Source organism: Sminthopsis crassicaudata, chromosome 4, assembly GCF_048593235.1.
Source record: "Sminthopsis crassicaudata isolate SCR6 chromosome 4, ASM4859323v1, whole genome shotgun sequence".
In the NCBI taxonomy this organism is placed as follows: domain Eukaryota; kingdom Metazoa; phylum Chordata; class Mammalia; order Dasyuromorphia; family Dasyuridae; genus Sminthopsis; species Sminthopsis crassicaudata.
The window spans coordinates 364,424,248-364,442,167 of NC_133620.1; the positions used below are offsets into that span (position 1 = coordinate 364,424,248).

Below are 17,920 nucleotides of genomic sequence, written 5' to 3' on the forward strand. Positions count from 1 at the left end.
ATGTGTGAATGAAGGAGATCCATGTTGATTCACACCAATCTATGCCTCGGCCCGTGTGAGAGCTACTTCCAATTCCCCACAGCCCCAGCAAGCTTTGCAAGGCAGAAAGAAATATGACCAGGCAAGTTGAGAAAATAAATTAAACTAATGTCAACTTTTCTTGTTTCTCCCCTCATTATTAGGGGATAGAATGGGCCTCATTTATCAAGTGGGAAGAAAAAATTAATTGACACAGGCTTTAATATTATGATGTCTGGCTTGTCTGGTCACATTCCTTCATTTTTTGAAAGGCATTTTATTACAGTTTACAACCACCAGCTGCCAAACTATTGGTGTAAACAAGAGAGCAGGTGCATCAATAATGCCACACTGGAGGGGCCCCAGATACCAACCTAGAGGCTACTTTGCAGGGAGAAAATAATACCAGCATTGGGGATGGAGGAGCCAAGTGGAGCTTGTTGGATTTGAGTGGGGAGAAAGTGTCTACTTGGGGGGGAGTGAAGTGGGAGAAATTGATGCATTAAGAATGGAGGGATGCAGAGGCTTTGTGTCCTGTTTACCAGACATTACAGGGCAGGGAGAGAGGGAGGGAAGGAGGACAATGGGAATGTCTGCCTCTTCCACCGGTCCCCTCATAGACAGCTTTGTTTACGGCTAGCCTCGAAGATGTCCTGGGCATGCTTGGGTCACTCTTGCTTTCCATTCTTCTTTGTTCTCTTTGCAGATAAGTAATGAGGGCCTCCAGACAGGAGGATGCTGATTCCTTCAGGGTGGCTGGCCCATTTTTTTTTTTAAAGCCAGGTTGCTGGAGAACAGGACTCTGTTTAAATGGGTCACCAAGTGTCACGCTATTCCCGCTCTTTGCACTAGAGCTGATGTTATAGATTGAGGCAGGAGTGGAAAAAGAAACTGTACAGAGAAAGAACTTATTTATTCCCTTTAAAATCTGGGTTAAACATATTGGGGGGGTTGATAATCATTCTGCGTTTGCTTCTTCTCCCCCCTTTAGCTGGGTAAACCAATTGGATATAATTGGCAAAGAATCATGGAATTCTAGAGCTGTCTGAAAACTTTATGTAGCCCAGGGTTCACTCTCAAGTCTGTGAACTTTTTTCTTCTATGTCTAGATAACTGTATTTCATTACAAATGTTTTCCCTCATAATGTTCTACATTTTTAATGCATTTTAAAATGTTGTTCTGAGAAGGGGTCCATAATTTCTTTGACCTCATTGAAGTTCGTCATGGTGGGAATATAGATAGTGATTATGGTGGCAGGGTATTTTCTTGCAAGAGCCTGTCATTCACTCCTTTTGAAAGACATAAGAGCTTGTTTACTAGATGAGTTTTGCTCCCACCATCAGACTGCCCAAGGGATCCCAGACAAAGAAAAGGTGGATCTAGGCTGACCTCTTCAGTTCAGAGGAAACTGAAGGACACAACCAGGAAGGGACCCTTTTGGTTTCCATGTCCACTATTATTTTTGAGCTTCCTAACAACCATGTGAGATCAATGTTCCATGTGTTATGTTCCCATTATACAGATGAGAAACTATCAGAGGTTAGCCTGAGGGGAAAACCAATGGGAGAGAGGAATTTAACTAACATGGTAGATGTATATAGTGTTCCTACTTCATCAGTATAGCAAGCTCATCTGCTCACTGTTACTTGTGAAGATCTCGTACCCATTTCCCAGATGTAACAAAGGGAGTAGAGGATTAGTGAGATTTTGAGAAAGATGACAATATTATATGTAGCCTGTGCTCTTGCTTGAAAGAAGATTGAACAACCAAGCAATGGCAAACCTAGTTTTAGAATTATGGCGGTCCAATCCCTATTCTGCCGCAGACCGTTGAACCCAAAGCAGTATTTCTATTTTGGATGCTAAGATCCAAGACAGAAGGAACTGGAGTTGTACAATCTTCCACAATACTTTATATCTAAAAATATTTAATAAATTACATAGACAGCTCTAGTTAGTTCATGTTAATGAAAAGGGCAGAAATACCTCAAAGCAGAAAAGAATGATAAAAAGAAAAAAAAAAGATTTGAATGAATTTTTATTGTTGTTGAAGATTCAATTTATATAAGTCATTCCCCCACTCTCTCTTCCCTCCATTTAGATTCATATTAAAAAGATTATATTATTATTTTTAAAATAACATTACTTTAGTACATATCAACTTAATAAGGAGAGGGAAGAGCCCCAAAATGTTCTGGGTAACAGGGACTAAGAGAGAGAGAAACCAGGGAAAATTTGGCCCCCCAGATAATCCACAGCATGGATAATTGAGAGTTCACAGTGTTTCAAAGGTGATGGTGGTTAATGATGATACCACTTGACATTTAGTGATGGGGAAGATGAAGAGGATGCTGTGTCTTTGATGGCCTACATTCTATCTACAGACCACACCTCCTCCCTCACATCCCCCAGGAATGACTGGGGCTAGCTAATGCTGCTTTCTGCATTTGATGACCCCATTGTGTGTCAAGGAGGTCAAGGATGACTTCCAGGAGAGAGGGCTCATTTCCAGAACGTATATCTCTGCTGCCTGCGGCTTAAGAGTTCTGAGGGGAGGGGTTCCAAATGAGTTCTACATACATTTGCATACATACACATGCCTTTAGTTTCCCTGTGATAGTTGGAATAAATCAGACTATTTTCTCTTCTTTTCCCAGTTCTCCCCCTAAACCAAGTGCTAGATTAACTCATGCCTCCCATCGATTTTCATTGAAGATGCATTAGGCACTGCCTGATTGCCTATTAGTGTCCATTGACCTATATGAAAATAGAAAATGATTTTTGAGGATGAGTAGTCTGTTCCCACCACTATCCCCCAAATGTCTCTAAGTCCACGACTCACTGTTTCAGCAGCTACATTTGACTTAATCTTTTACATTTTGAAGTTATTTTGTTTTCTCTCCCCCCCCTTTAAAAATAGACTATTATTCAAATGAATATTCAGTTCTGTTCATTTGAATAAAGGCAAAAAAAAAAAAAAAGTTTGACTGTTAAATGCTTATCTCCTAAATAGGGCTTGTTAGTTTCTAATAATAGCTTCATTCAGAAGGATGTTGGAGAATTCAGTTTTTAAAATCTTCCTAGTCCAATGCTACCTTATTTGTGTCCATTCTCAACACCCTTTTTTGTTTGGTCTTTATCCTTTTGCACACCTTTCTTGGCACCTTTGAGTTGACACATGGTGTCTCTGATTAAAAACAACAATAGGATTGGAATGTCAGCAGTGAATGAAAGATCTAATTTCAAATCCCAGAACCTGCCTCTGATACTTTCCACTTGTGTGAATTTGGGTATATTGCTTCATCTACCTTCAGGCTACTCATCTGTACAATGGGAATAAAAATGCAGGGAGTCGACCTTTATAGGGTCATTATGAGACTCAAAAGTAATAGTGTACTTCAAAAGCAAATAAACCAAAACTAAAAATCAACTCCTGCTTTTTCTTGAGGAGTCTCACTAGTCTTCTTAAAGCAGCCAAGTCTTGAATTTTAAAAATCAGACTAGTGTCAGTGTTTCATAGCTACTTTTGCCACAGTAACAAAGTTATTGAGATTGTAAGGTTAGGAATGGGAAAAAACCAAATAAACCTCCAAAGTAGCTATGGACCTGAAGGGGAAGAGAGTAGTCAATGTAGAGTTGGCAGAGCAAACATCCTAAATGCGCTCTCGAGGTTAAGGGAGTCATTTACTAGTTGGGTGACCCTGGGCAAGAGTCTGAATCTCTCGGAGCCTCATTTTCTCTTCTGAAAAATGGGGATGATAATCATAATGCCCAAGCATCCATCGAGCACGTACTCTGTTCTAGGCACCTTGCTGGCAGCCAACTCTACAAAGAATGAAAGAATTCCCATTAGGAAAAATCTTACATTCTAAGGGAGGAGATAATAAATACATTTACAAGCATGGACAAGAAAAATATAAACAGAATAAAGATCAAAACTGTTATTTCATTGGTATAAGGAACTCAGGTGAAGAAACTTTCTCTAATGTCCGCCTCTACTTTCTCTATAAGATCCAGTTTTAGAGTTGCCTGAGACAATGAGAATTACATAACTTGCCCAAGATAACCTATCCCATATAGGTCAGAGACAAAACTTGGACCCAGGTTTTCCTGGCTGGCGCTCTATGTACTCTGCTTCTCATAAATACAAAGAAAATAAATACAAAACGATTAAATCAGAGACAGTTTGGGAGGGAGAGCACTTCAGAGAATCATTGTGTGGATCAAATGAGATAATATACTACGTAAATGCAAGCTATTTTTATTACCTCCTTAAGCAGGAAGATTGGGAAACGAGGGTTTTGTATCCCTGAAAACTCCAGGTAAATGAGACTTCTAATAATCCTATTCTTTCCCAAAGCACCTTCTGAGCCATTTTGGGGGTTTTTCTTCTCAACTTTCTCTTCATGTTCCACCTTATCCTCCTGTTCTACACAGTTCATTTAGAGAGGGAAAAAAAGATCTCTTTACCTCTGCTTCCTTCATCCTAATTTATGCTTTTCTTTCCCCATCCCATATTTTATTTCATTTGGGGGTAGAGAGGGGGTTTTTAACCATTGAACATTGTAAATTCATTGTAAATGATAATATTGCCGTGAGAGAAAATGATTACCAGTTAAGAAATAACACTTATTGATAATTAAGTGTTTCATCGCTTCTTTGCTTTCCCCCAAGTGGAATAAATAAATATTTTAGACATAATCAAGTTTGTTTTCTCTATCCAGGCCAAACAGACAGACATGTTGAAATGATGTAGATCTTTAAAATCCTGCAAATGAGGCTTGACATTCTTGAATTGTTATGCATCCTGGGTACATGGGCTTGAAATCCAAGCCATCTCCTTTAATCAAAAAAAATCATTTTTGTGATACTTGCATTCTCAGTCCCATGGGGTTAGAGAAGGAACCCAGTCAGGAGAGCATCAGAGTTGGAATTGGAAGTGATTTGGTGAAATCAGTCTCTCTCTACCCCCACCCTTCCATACCCCTTCCCTCACCCCTCAGGCAGCAGTCTGCATTTCAATTCTGATCTCATATATGCTTCTCCTTATCTCAAAACTGGTGACACTGTCTGGAAAATGAGGGCAGCAAAATTCTGCATCCCTGTGTTCACTAACAAGTTTCTAATGGTGATAATACCCAGCATTGAGACAATTAGTAATATATACAACTAGTGTGAGTGGTCTGTGGGGCAGGGCAGGGCTCTTGTCTCCTTTCTAGGGAGATGAACTGCTGGTAACAGTAGAGACAAATACATGCTGGCTTATGGTGTCACAGATCATTGGCTAGGAAAATGGCAGACCAGTGAGTCACCACACAAAATACTGCACAGGCTATTTTCCAGAAGTTGGGATGAGTTATGCTGAACCATTCATTTCCTCACCCAGACCTCCTGTTGAATCTCAGCACTTACCATACCTTGCCTGGTTAAAGGGAGAGGTCTGTGTTTGGGAACAGGCTTTTTCTGGGTTTGAAGATCAAACTTGTGACCTTGACCTTGCCAAGACATAAGTGCCAATTAATACAATACAATAACAGTATGAGATAAGATCTGATATGTCCCCAATTTACAGATGAGAAAACTGAGTCTGAGGAAAATGACTGGCCCAGAATGATATACCTAGGAAGACTAAGGCAGGATTTGAATCTTGGTCATCCAGACTCCCAATCTAGTACTGTAACCATTATACTACTTAGCTGCTCAGATAAATGGCCATTTGTTTGGGGATACAGCAACACTTTCATAACTAGGGTGGGTTTTGGCCCAGGACACTGAATTTGGAGAATACCAAGCTGCCATCTTTTTGTAGTGTAGAAATACCAGAGCCTGGCACCTACTTTACAAACAGTTAAAGGAGGAAATTCCCAGATGGCACTATGGATTAAGTCCAACTTCCCTGCTCCCCAATGATCCAAGTAGTGATTTCCCCCAGCAGCAACTTTGTTTTGTCTACCTAGTCCTACTGTTTGCCTAAGAATATGCATACTTCATGTCACTTCTTCCAGGTGATGTTTGGGGTGTTTGCCCTGGGCTAAAACATATTCTTAACTGTGACCCTAGTAACACACAGGATTTCTACATTTGTATTGAAGGTTGATGTTTGAGGTCCCTTCCAACTCAAAAGCTCCCAAGATTTTCTAATTATTTGCATGCCAAATAACCAGAGACATTTAGATCACAGCCTGGCGCCTTCTGTGATAAGGCAGATAAAGTATTCCCTATCCTCCATTACCCAATATATAGTCCAAGGCAGCTGAAATAGTCCATCTTGTGAGTTTGCTATCACTCAAAAGGATTTAAGCCCAAACTAGATGCCTATCTCTTAGGGATGTTGTGGGAGGAATCCCTATTTGATAGGAGGCAAGATTAGATAACTTCTAAATTCTCTTCCTGTGCTTGGATTGAGTGATTCTAGCTGGGCCATCATTTAATGAATATTCTAGAGAGGTTTTTACTAGGCTCCACAAAACATTATTAGAATAAATAAAAGTCTCTCTGGGGAGGTGGGGTGAGAAACAACAACAAAAATCATTGCAGTCAAACCAAATAACCATGAGATTTTTGGATTATGTAGGGCTTCCACTTCTACTCAGTCATGGATAGTACAGAAAATTGATTGGGGAGAGGAAGGTAATAAGCCAAGAAGAAAGGAAGGAGAGAAATCAGTACTGAGGAAACATAGCCCATAGGGAGGGCTGAGGATTATTTTTCCTTGGCTGCCCATTGTGGTAGGTGTTTGAACCTGATGAACCAATGTTCATCTGCCAGGCCCCATTTGAAACAAGATATATGTTCTTTCCTGATCAAGGCATCAAGCCCCAAAGGTAACTTATTTTATAACTTGTACCAGGTGAATTTAGGGAAAGTGTGCCAACTCACTTTCCTGCCAATTTTCTTATCCCAAGTTGACTCCTGGAATAGACATGTTTGTTTAATCATCAAGAAATAGACATTCAATCAGTCATTAAGCCAACAAGTATTTATTGAGTGTTTACTGTGTGCCAGGTTTTGTGCTAAGCACTGGGGAAACAAAAAAAGGCAAAGAACAGTCTGCCTTCACAGAGTTTACATTCTAATGAAGGGGACAAGATGTTTAACTGAGCACAAACAAGATTTATACAGAGTAGGTAAAGTTAATCTGAAAGGGAAGGTATTAGCAGCTTGGGGTGGAGGGGAACTGGGAAAAGTCTTCTGGAAAAAGTGAGGTTTGCGCTGTCTTTAATTAGCCAAGGAAATTGCAGAGGTAATGGGTAATGGGGCAAACCATTCCAGACATGGGGGAGGGGGCAGAAGGGGGGCAGCCAGTGCAGAGCCAAAAGGCAGGAGATGGAGCGGCACATGCTACTACAAGCTGGCCAATTGGATCATAGAATACATGGAGGAAGGGAAAGTATAAGAAATCTAGAAAGGTAAATAGGGAGCCAGATTGTAAAGAGCTTTCAAGAATTTTTGTTTGATCCTGGAGGAATCTGGAGTCATGGAAACTCATTGATGAATGTCATTGAGAGTTATAGCTTCTCTTTGGGAAAATGACCTTGGTATCTAAGTAGAGGATGGGGTTAGAGTGGGAAGAGACTTGAGGCAGAGAGATCTCTTAAGAAGCTACCAGGCTGTTGAGACAAGAGGTCATGAGGGTCTAGACTAGAGCTCTGGATATATGAGGAATGTTGTATAGAATTGAAAAAGGTTTAGCAATAGATTGGATATGTGTGGTAAGTGAGTGGGGAGTCTAGGCTACTAAGCTTGGGGGCCTCAGAAATTTACCAGCTGTGTAGTTTTAACCTCTGCCTGCCTTTACTTTCCCTAACTGGAAAATGGGGGGGGGGGAGTGATAATAGCACCTACCTTCCAGGATTATTGTGAGGCTCAAATGAGATATTTGTAAATCATTGCTTGGTATATAAGATGCCTAATAAATGTTTGCTTCCTTCCTGTAATCTTGAAGGGAAAACACTCTTTGCACTGCCCCATCTTGCTATCAGGAATTAATGGACTGGCTAGATGGGGCAGTGCAAAGAGCAGTGACTCTGGAATGAGGAGGAACTGGGTTCAAATTCAGCCTCAGACACTAGCTGTGTGACCCTGGGCAAGTGACTTAATCTTTATTGCCTCAGTTAAAAAAAAAAAAAAGAAAAGAAAAAAGAAAAGAAAAGAAAAGGAAGGAAGGAAGGAAGGAAGGAAGGGAAAGAAAGAAAGAAAGAAAGAAAGAAAGAAAGAAAGAAAGAAAGAAAGAAAGAAAGAAAGAAAGAAAGAAAGAAAGAAAGAAAGAAAGAAAGAAAGAAAGAAAGAAAGAAAGAAAGAAAGAAAGAAAGAAAGAAAGAAAGAAAGAAAGAAAGAAAGGAAATGTCTGTTTTTAGAAACAATGTAATTCACATGTGGCAATGATTTAAGAAAACTCTCTCCAAAAAAATCCTCAAAACCAAACTTTGCTGCCTTAACCTTTAGACTAGCTACATGTTCTCTATCCCACTCTCCTCTGATATGAGGATTTCTGAATATCTTTCCAGAGATAATCAGTGACCCTTTTTGAGGGGCTGAAACTGAATACTTGAGATCTAATAGCATATGCATAAGCTCCTGAAGGTAGGGACTATGCATTGTTGTCTTGTCCCCCCAGTGCCTAGCGTGTTGCCTTGAACAGAGTAGATGGTTAATTAATGTTCATTGAGTTGAGTGCAGAGAGAGGTATAGTGGAAAGAGCATTGAATTTAGCCTGAGAAGACCCAGGGTCCAACCCCCCCTCCACGTTTATTCAGCTTCCAAAAACTTCTTTCCTTGGGTCTCAAGTTTCCTCACCCATAACATTAGGCAATTGGACCAGGTGACATCTTAGGTTCCCTTTAAATTCTCTGGTCCTATGTCTTGATCAGGGAACTAGAACTATTTGTGGCAGTGCTAGGAATGAGACCTGGGTTTCCTTCCTCTGTCTCTTTTCACTGTACCTTCCGTCTTCTTTCCTGCACATGTACCTTTTGTTAGGAAAGGCCATATAGTAAAATATAAAGAGGGCAAGATTTATAGAGCACTTAAAGTTTTGCAAAGCACTTTACAAATATCTCATTTTATCCTCCCAGGAAGCAGGTGCTATTTTTGTCCCCATTTTACAGACTAGGAGCCTGAGACTGAAAAAAGATAAAAGAATTTGCCCAGAGTCACAGCTAGTAAGTGTCTGAGGCTGAGATTCGAACTCAGGTTTTCCTGACTCCAGGTATGATCTCAGACCTCTGGGTCTCATTTTCCTCATCAGTAAAAGAAGTGGGTTAGATGAGGTGGACCATTAAGGTCCCTTCCAACATCAGATCCTGAGAATGGAGCTGGAGAAGCTTTCTTATATAAAGTGATTTTTTTTCCCCTGTGGAACAATATAACAGACATGGGAACCTGTTATGCCGGAGATTGGTGGGGAGGGTGGGCAGGGAGAGGGAGGGTTGTGTAGGGAGAGGGGGATGGAGGTGAGGAGAGGAAGACGTGGAGAAAAGAAATTGGTATGCAGATTGGTGGTTAACTGCCAAAATTCTTCAAGCCTGTTTTGTCTCACAGAGCTCATCTCCAGCGGAGCAAATACAGTGGATAGCTGACGGGCAGACAGCAGGCATCAAACAGCCTTAAACTGCCCCAAATCTGCCGTGCTTTTGAAGCCACAGTGGGAAAAGGATGCCTGCTCAGAACAGAGGCCTTAAACTTTAATAGTTTCTTAGAGGCCTCAGGATGTCCTGATGAGGCATTAGAGGAAGTCATTCAGGAAGAAAGAGACAAATAACCCCCTCCATTTCTGGGCTGACCCCAAGGGCTGGCCGTTTGAACAGGCCGAAAGGACAAGTGTGGACCCGCAGTGATCCACGAAGCTCTCATTATCCTGCCCGCCTGGCTCTGTGTGAGAAGCTGCTGGGTTCTGACCCTTATAAATAACAGACAAGTAAATTTCTTGTTTGCTCCAGGCCAAATGTAAACCACGGATTGCCAGGCTGCATGTTGGAGAAATCATTAACTCTTTTTTTGGGGGGGAGGTTTGGGGTTACAAATTAGGCAGCTCATTTTCCCAGGCTGATGAGACACCCCTTCCCCACTACAAGGCCCCTTCTTGTACCTAAGATGGCACATCCCGTATCCCATATCTGGGAAATTGTACTTATAGAATGTTTCAGTGGTGCAACCAGAGATGTAAATATTTTGAAACAGAGAAGAGACCCCAAACGGGCAAACTTAGTCACCTCTTCTTCTCCTGCTTTTGTCTTCCCAGGGTTTGGTTTCGTCACTTTTGAGAATGAAGATGTTGTGGAGAAAGTCTGTGAAATACATTTCCACGAAATCAATAATAAGATGGTAAGTTGTTGGAGAAAAAGTTAGCATACATAAACATATATGTACATACTCATTCTTTCTTTGGCCCCCCACACTACTTAAAGTCTTGCCCTGGGAATTGGAGCTGATGGATTTTGGGGCCCCCTCTGTGGTCTGTCTCAAAAGTGGAGACATTTTAAATCTTTGGCAAGTTCATCAATCATGGTGATTTCTTTCCTTGGAACAGTACTGGCTAATTAAAAGGGTGTTCCCTCCCTCCTTCCCCTTTCTCCAGTTAAATAAGGCCATGTTCTCTTTGGTGGTCCTTCCACTGCTGCCTCTCTGGGTTTTTTTTCCTTCTAAGAGAGGATCTGAAGGGAGGTTTGAGTCTGGGGGGAAAGTAGGGAGGAGATCTGAGGGATGGTTAATTTTGGATGGGAGCAGAACAGAGGGAAGATCTGAGAGATGGTTGATCTAAGGGGGGTAGAATAGAGGGGAGATCTGAGGAGAGGTTGAACTGGAGGTCCGAGGGGAGGAGGAAGATCCAGGGGAAGTTTGGAGTTCTAAAGGGAGGCCGAGTTGGGATAGAGAGCAAAAAGGATAAATCGACTTCCTAAGACGGAGACCACTAGATGGCTTCCTAACACGTACCCAGATTCCAGAGCTTCAGCTTCTGCTTCTTCTTGCTCTCTCCAATTTTGGGGGTGTGGAAGAGAGAAGAAAACCCCTTGCTGAGCCCAAACTGGCGACTCAGCCAGTGTTTCCCAAGCTGTCAGCAAATCCCTCCAAGCCATCACAACTCACTTGGCTTGCACAACTCCAAGAAAGGGGAGGGAGAGAAATATGTGTGTTTCAATCTCAGCAGTAACTTTGATATTTTCAGTTAAAATATTCCCCTTCCCTTTGTCAAAACATTCCTTGCCTCTGAAACATGTATTCAGATATGCATTGTATATTGGTCTGATATGTGTTCACCGACTTTAAATCCAATAATAGAGCTTTTAGTGTGGATAAGATCAAAGCAATCTTCTCAGCATATGCTACAAGGCCTGATTCAACATTTGACTTGCTAATTTTTTCCCAGGGCACTAAAATAATATTGTTCATATTGTTGCTTGCCATAATATGCATCTAAAATGAAAATACAATTTTCTTTGCATACTATATATTGGGAATGTCAGCCTGGACGTTAAGGTGGTACAGGAGAGATAGATGAGCTCTTACTTCTTTACTAATAGGATTTCCACTCCCCTTTTCTATCTCTCCTCCCCACCATCTTTTCCCCTAACCAACTCCCAAAGGAAAAAAAATCCACTGCTTTCTAGGCTGAAGGGACAGATACATTCACACTTTTTTCTTTCGGCAGGTTGTCTTTCTGTCTGCTGATGCTTAAAACCCCATTAAAGAGGCTGAGGGATGAAATAAACCTGGTGTCTAATCCAGATGCCATTGTTTATCCAGGGAAGAACCACACTCTTTGCTGACTTCTAGTTGTCCCTGGCAAACATAGGTTAAGCATCAGGAAAGTGAATGATGGTTGATATGGAGTGCTAGTGTGGTAGACCCCTATACTCAAGAAGTTTACATTGAACACAGAGTTGTAGATTCAAAATTGAAAGTGCTTTTTAGAGGTGCTCCAGTTCAACCATTTCATTTTACAGTCACTTAGGCAATAGTCAGTCAGTAAACATTTATTAAATTCCTACTACATGTGAGGTAGTAGTAAGATAGCTAAATGGATAAAATGCTGGGTCTGGAGTCAGCAAGACCTAAGCTCAAAATCAGCCTCAGACATTTCCTAGCTGTGTCACCTTGGGCAAGTCACATAACCCTGCTTGCCTCAATTTTCCCATCTGTAAAATGAACTACAGAAGGAAATGGCAATTAGCTTCAGTATCCTTGCCAAGAAATCCTCTATGGATAGTATTGGTGTGCTATGGTCCACTGGCTCATGAACAGTAGGACTGAGCATCTGAAGAACAATATGCTAGGAATACAAAGAAGAGCAATCTCTTTTCTTAAGGAACTGATCATCTAATGATGAAGAAGCTGATATCCCAACAGTAAAAGAGTCAGAACCAGGATTAAAATCCATATCTTCTACAAGATAGCTTATTATTGTTTGTCCTTGATTCCCACCTTCACTCCATCGATGATGTCAGGAGGATGATGTCTTGACTTGAAAGTGAATTGTATTTAAGTGAGGCAGGGCTGTGCAAAGTCATCAGCCTCATTTTCTCCTCCAGTCCTCATAACCTAGTGGCAAGACAGGTCAGGAGGACTGGTGATGATGGGGAGGACCAGATGCATTGGGAAACCATGGTCTTTTTAAGCTAAGGTCTTTTCCAGGTCTCAGTTTGTCTGAGGCAACACCCATTCAGTGTTTAAGGCTAGATAAGAAATGAGGTAAAGACGACTTACTTTGTCCTCACAAAAGAATTAGTAAGGGAGGCAAAGACTCTTAGAGTTTCTGGCCAGAACAGAAATAATTGCTATTTATACTCACTCTGAGCCATCAAAACCAAATAATAACTAGACAGCTGATAACAGAGTAGATAATATACATGTGTCTGAGTCAAGACCTGAGTTCAAATCTCACCTCAGTCACTTGCTAGCTGTGTGTTCCTGGACTTAACTTTTGTCTGCCTCAGTTTCCTCATCTTTGTTGTGAGATTAAAATGATTTAATATTGGTAAGCACCTACCACAATGCCTGGCACATATTAGGCTTTGTGTAAATGCATATTTTCTTCCGTAATTTGGTGCTCTTTTACTCACTCTGCTGCCTGGAAGTCCAATAGAGATGTTCAATTAGTCTATGCTAAAATTTCTCATGTATTTGTGTAGCTCTTTTGAAATTTGTTCTCAAATTTCTTGCCTAATTTAGCCCTTGCTGTAAGCCAGCGAGATAGTGAGGCAGGGAATTTTTTGTCCATATTTTCCCTAAAAGAGAAACTGAGGCTCAACAAGGTGCTATGGCCAGTTATATAATAGCAATAATTGTTTGCATTGATGAATATAGGGCTTTGAGAGGTATGTGACACTTTTAACACATCATCTCATTTGAACAGCCAAACAGCCATGTAGTGACATTACAGGAATTCTGTATTCTCATTTAACAGATGAGATCCCCACTGATTTCACCCTTGATCATGTAATAAATATCAGGGTTCAGGGTTGAGCCCAAATCTTTCCTGACTCTCTCTAGTGCTTTGAGTCACAGAGCTGAAACTCTATTCAAGACTAGTGATATTACTGGTTACCTAGTCAGAATCAGTGCTTAATTTTAAGGGAGCTTTCCAACAAAAAATTAGTAGGAGATCCCAGCTCCTACACATTCCATGGGCTGACCTGAAGCCAAAGGAGCTTTTCTACCATTCCTCCATCCTTAGAAACTTAACCTCCCTCCCCAAGTGGGAGTTTATTCTGGTTGAGAACTCACCCTGGGATAATCCACCTAGGGTACCACATTGGAGGATTCTCTTTTCTTCAGAACCATAGTTAGTTCCTTCTCTTTTAGATAAGACCCAGCATGGAGGAGGAAACGAACCCAAGCTCTGCTTATGAGAACAAAGCCATAGACTTAGAGCAGCAGTTCTGAAAGCATGGACCACAAAAAGGAAAGGAGAATGACAAAAGTTAGGCACAAGGAAGAGTACCCTGAAAGCCAAAACTTAACAGATGTGTGAGAGAGTTGATGTGATCTCCTGGAAATTTTCTTTCTTTTTTTTTTTAATTCAATTTTATTTTCAGTTTTAAATTCTTTTTCTCCTACTTTCCTCTCTCCCATTCATTAAGAAAGAAAAAAAAAAAAGGCTTTTAAAAACATGTATAGTCAAGTGAAATAAATTATTTTATATTTTCCTTCTCCCCCCTCTCTCTACCTCTATCCCTGTCTCTCTCTTCCTATCCTCCTCCCTTCTCTGTCTCCCTCTCCTTTCTCCCTTCTCTATTTGTCTGTCTGTCTGTCTGTCTGTCTGTCTGTCTCTCTCTCTCTCTCTCTCTCTCTCTCTCTCTCTCCCTCCCTCCCTCCCTCTCTTCCTTCCTCCCTCCCTCCCTCCCTCCCTCACTGTGTATATATGTACACACACATACAAACTCTTCCTTCAATCCGCACCCTGAGTCTATCAGCCCTCTCTCTGAAGGTGGGTAAGCTATCTCATCATGAATCCTCTGGAATTGTGGTTGGTTCTGTTGTGTTAATCAGAATTAAGTATTTCTTTTTTTTTCCCCTGAGGCTGAGGTTAAGTGACTTGCCCAGAGTCACACAGCTAGGAAGTGTTAAGTGTCTTGAGTCAAATTTGAACTCAGGTCCTCCTGACTTCAGGGCTGGTGCTCCAGAGTTTAAGTCTTTTAAAATCATTTGTCTTTACAATACGGCTGTTATTTTATAAATTGTTCTCCTGATCTGTGCACTTCACTTTGCATCAGTTCATACAAGTCTTCCCTTCTAGGAAATTTTCAAAGAGAGAGAATTGTCATCTGTGATAATAATGGGGACAAAGCATGACCAAAAGGGATGCCTCAGAAGATTTCAATTAAGAGAGAACTTCAGACTAATCTCCTATGAGACACTTAGCTCAATTCATTTATTATTTATTTATATGAGGAAACAGAAATGAAATGACATAGATAGAGCAATGATTGAACCCTGTATCTCATGGTTCCAAATACAATGCTCATTCTATATCATTATGTTGATGGTCAAGGGCAAGACAAAAATGGGAAATAAAGTATAATACAGTATAGCCAGACCATCAAGTGACTTGAAATGAAAAGGGGACTAATGGTAGAAGATAAGAGTGGAAAGGTAGGATTATAGGATCATAGATTCTAGAAATGGAACCAACCTTAAGGGTTATCTAAGCCAACTCCCTCATAGCACAGATGAGAAACTGAGTCCCCGAGGGGTTGACTGAATGAAGAAAACATAAGCAATAAGTTTCAAAGCCAAGATTTGGGCCTGGTTTTCTGACTCCAAATCCTGAGCCCTTTTGTATCATGCTGCCTTAGCTCTAAAATCACATAATTCAATACCTTACTTTACTTCTCCCCACATATTCTGGCTCCCAAGGACACTGACCTCCTTGTTTCTTAGATGTGACATTCTATTTACCAATTTGAAACACTTTCCCTAGCTTCCCTCAGTTTCCTTTTGTAAGAAACCTTTCCCACTCCTTAATGTTTACTGCCTTCTTTCTGAAACTCTCTTCTCAATTTATCCTGAATATATTTTATTTGTACAAACTTTATTCATTTTCTTCCCCTGTTAGACTGTGAGCTCCTTGAGGGAGGATGTTTTTTTGCCTTTCCTTATATCCCTAGCACTTAGCACCAGGTACAAGCTCAGTTCCTGGCACATAGTAAAGGCTTAAAAAATACAAATTGAGTGATGATTCAAGGCAATTCCAAAAGATTTGGGATGTAAAATGTCATTCATATCCAAGGAGAGAACTATAGAGATTGAATATTGATGGAAGCATAGTATTTTCACTTTTTTTTTTATTTGTGTTTTTTTTCTCATTTTTTCCCTTTTTGGTCTGATTTTTCTTGCACAACATGACAAATATGGAAATATATTTTAAAGAATTGCATATATTTAACTTATATCAGATTACTTGATATCTTGGGGTGGAGAAGAAAAATTTAAAATACAACACAAAGTTTTAGAAAAACTATTTTTACATGTATTAGGGAAATAAAGTACTATTGAAAATGAAAAAAAAAAAAGAAAATAAAAATATGAATTAACTAAATTGTAGGTGCTAGCCAGTAAATGAATGAACAAAGGAACTGGCCTTGTAAGTTTGGTTTAGTTTCCTAAGAGTTGGACCATGAGATATTTTAGGATCTTTGTCTTCAAAGTATCCTCATGTAGTTTCCTCCCAGTGTAAGGTCTTTAATATAAGAGTGTTGTTATTATTGTCATTAAGTGTCCACTGATGACTAGCCCATTCTTTGGCACTTAAGTCATAGGCACTTAATGCTTGGCAAAAAGAAATTAATTTATTTCACCTCAAAAGAGGAAAAATTGAATTGAAATTGTCAACTTATATCTGGAATGCATTCTCTTCTCTTTACCTCTGCCTCTTAGAACTAGAACCCAGGAGTTGCATCCACAGTAGCTTTTGTCTCTTTGACACTTGAGAGCTACAGATCTCAAAACACTTCCTGCCTTTTTTTTTTCACCCATTGTCCTTAATGAAAGTCACAGGGTCAGGAACCAGGGCTAAGGAAAATAATGACAAGAACTTTAAAACATATACTTCAATGGCAGAACCAGAGATGGAACCCAGAGAAACCTGTGATACTTTCACAGCACCTTTAATTTAGAGCTAGAAGCCGCCGTCAAATCAGCTAACATATACTCAGCTCTAGCAATACCAAGAGAAATGAAAGATAGTCCCTGTCCTCAAGGAGCTCACAGTCTAAGGGAACTAAACCACATCCCTTTTTACAGGGGAGGAAACTGAGACATAGAAAGAAAGGAAATAATTTGCCTAAGAAGAAAAGCTTTTCTTTGGAAAGAATCTACTCTTTACACCACAGCCAAATGTGAATGTCATTTATATAAGTCAGTAGGGCCATTTTATAATCATTAGAAGAGAAATCTCACCCTTGTCCATTCCATGGAGCCCCAAAGTAGGCAGATGCTAGCTAATAATGCCACATGCTGTTTCCCCCCTGATTGAAGCAGTAACCTCAGCAGTGGCAGGACTTGCTTGATTAGGGGCCAGATAGCGGCCTCAGAACAGAGGTATAAGAGAGAGTCACACAGAAGAAAGACTGGAATTAGCAAAGAGCAGAGTAGGAGTTTCATCATGGGGCCCAATTATTTGTAGCAGGAAATCAAAGATGCTCCCCTCTGGTCAGGACTCAAGGAATTGTATGAAAGGAGCAAAGGGGGAGATTTATTTTTAGAGGGGAGAAACTGGGAGTTCCATTTGCAATTTACCCACAGCAACTTTAACACACACACTGATATTCATGCAATTTAAGATATTTAAACAAACCAAATATATAAAAGATAAAGAATTATACCCAAAGTTGAATTAATTAGGAGTGCAGTATGATGCGGTAAAAAAAGAATACCTGATTCTAAGTCATAGAACCTGAGTTCAAATCATGTTTCTTCACTGATTCTGTTTGATATTGGGCAAATCCCCTTACCTCCATGAGCTTCAGTTTTATAAAATGAGGAAGTTGGTGGGGAAAAATGAAGGGTTTGGATTAAATGATCTCTAACTGCCTTGCCAGCTTCAAATCTAAGATTCAGGTTATTTACTTTACAAAAGGACTTAAGCCTGAAGAACAAGTCCTCATTTACAATGATTTAATTTACAAAATGTATGTGTACACACTATTTTTTCCTAGGAATACATCTCCTTGGCAAAAGCAAAAATGCACCAGGGAACTTTTTAATTATCTATGTTAGTGGAGGGGCAACAGCTGCCTAAAGCACAAGTCTCCTCATGTCCCTCCACTGCTCCAAAATCTTCAACTCCATCTCCCTGTGGTCTCTAAGATAAAATAAGAGTTCTGGAATTGGCATTTAAATCCCTTTACAGTCCAGCATCTATCATGCATCTAGCATGCCTTTCCAGATTTATTTCCTAATTCT

General features: G+C 40.3%; 1 protein-coding gene across 1 annotated transcript in view; it reads left to right on the forward strand.

The window, feature by feature from the left end:
- The window catches only part of MSI2 (musashi RNA binding protein 2), a 522,649-nt gene that overhangs the window by 404,836 nt on the left and 99,893 nt on the right, over positions 1-17,920 (forward strand). Inside the window, 1 exon segment of the mRNA XM_074261866.1 lies at positions 10,260-10,342. Within this exon segment, the coding sequence (XP_074117967.1) occupies positions 10,260-10,342 (83 nt within the window).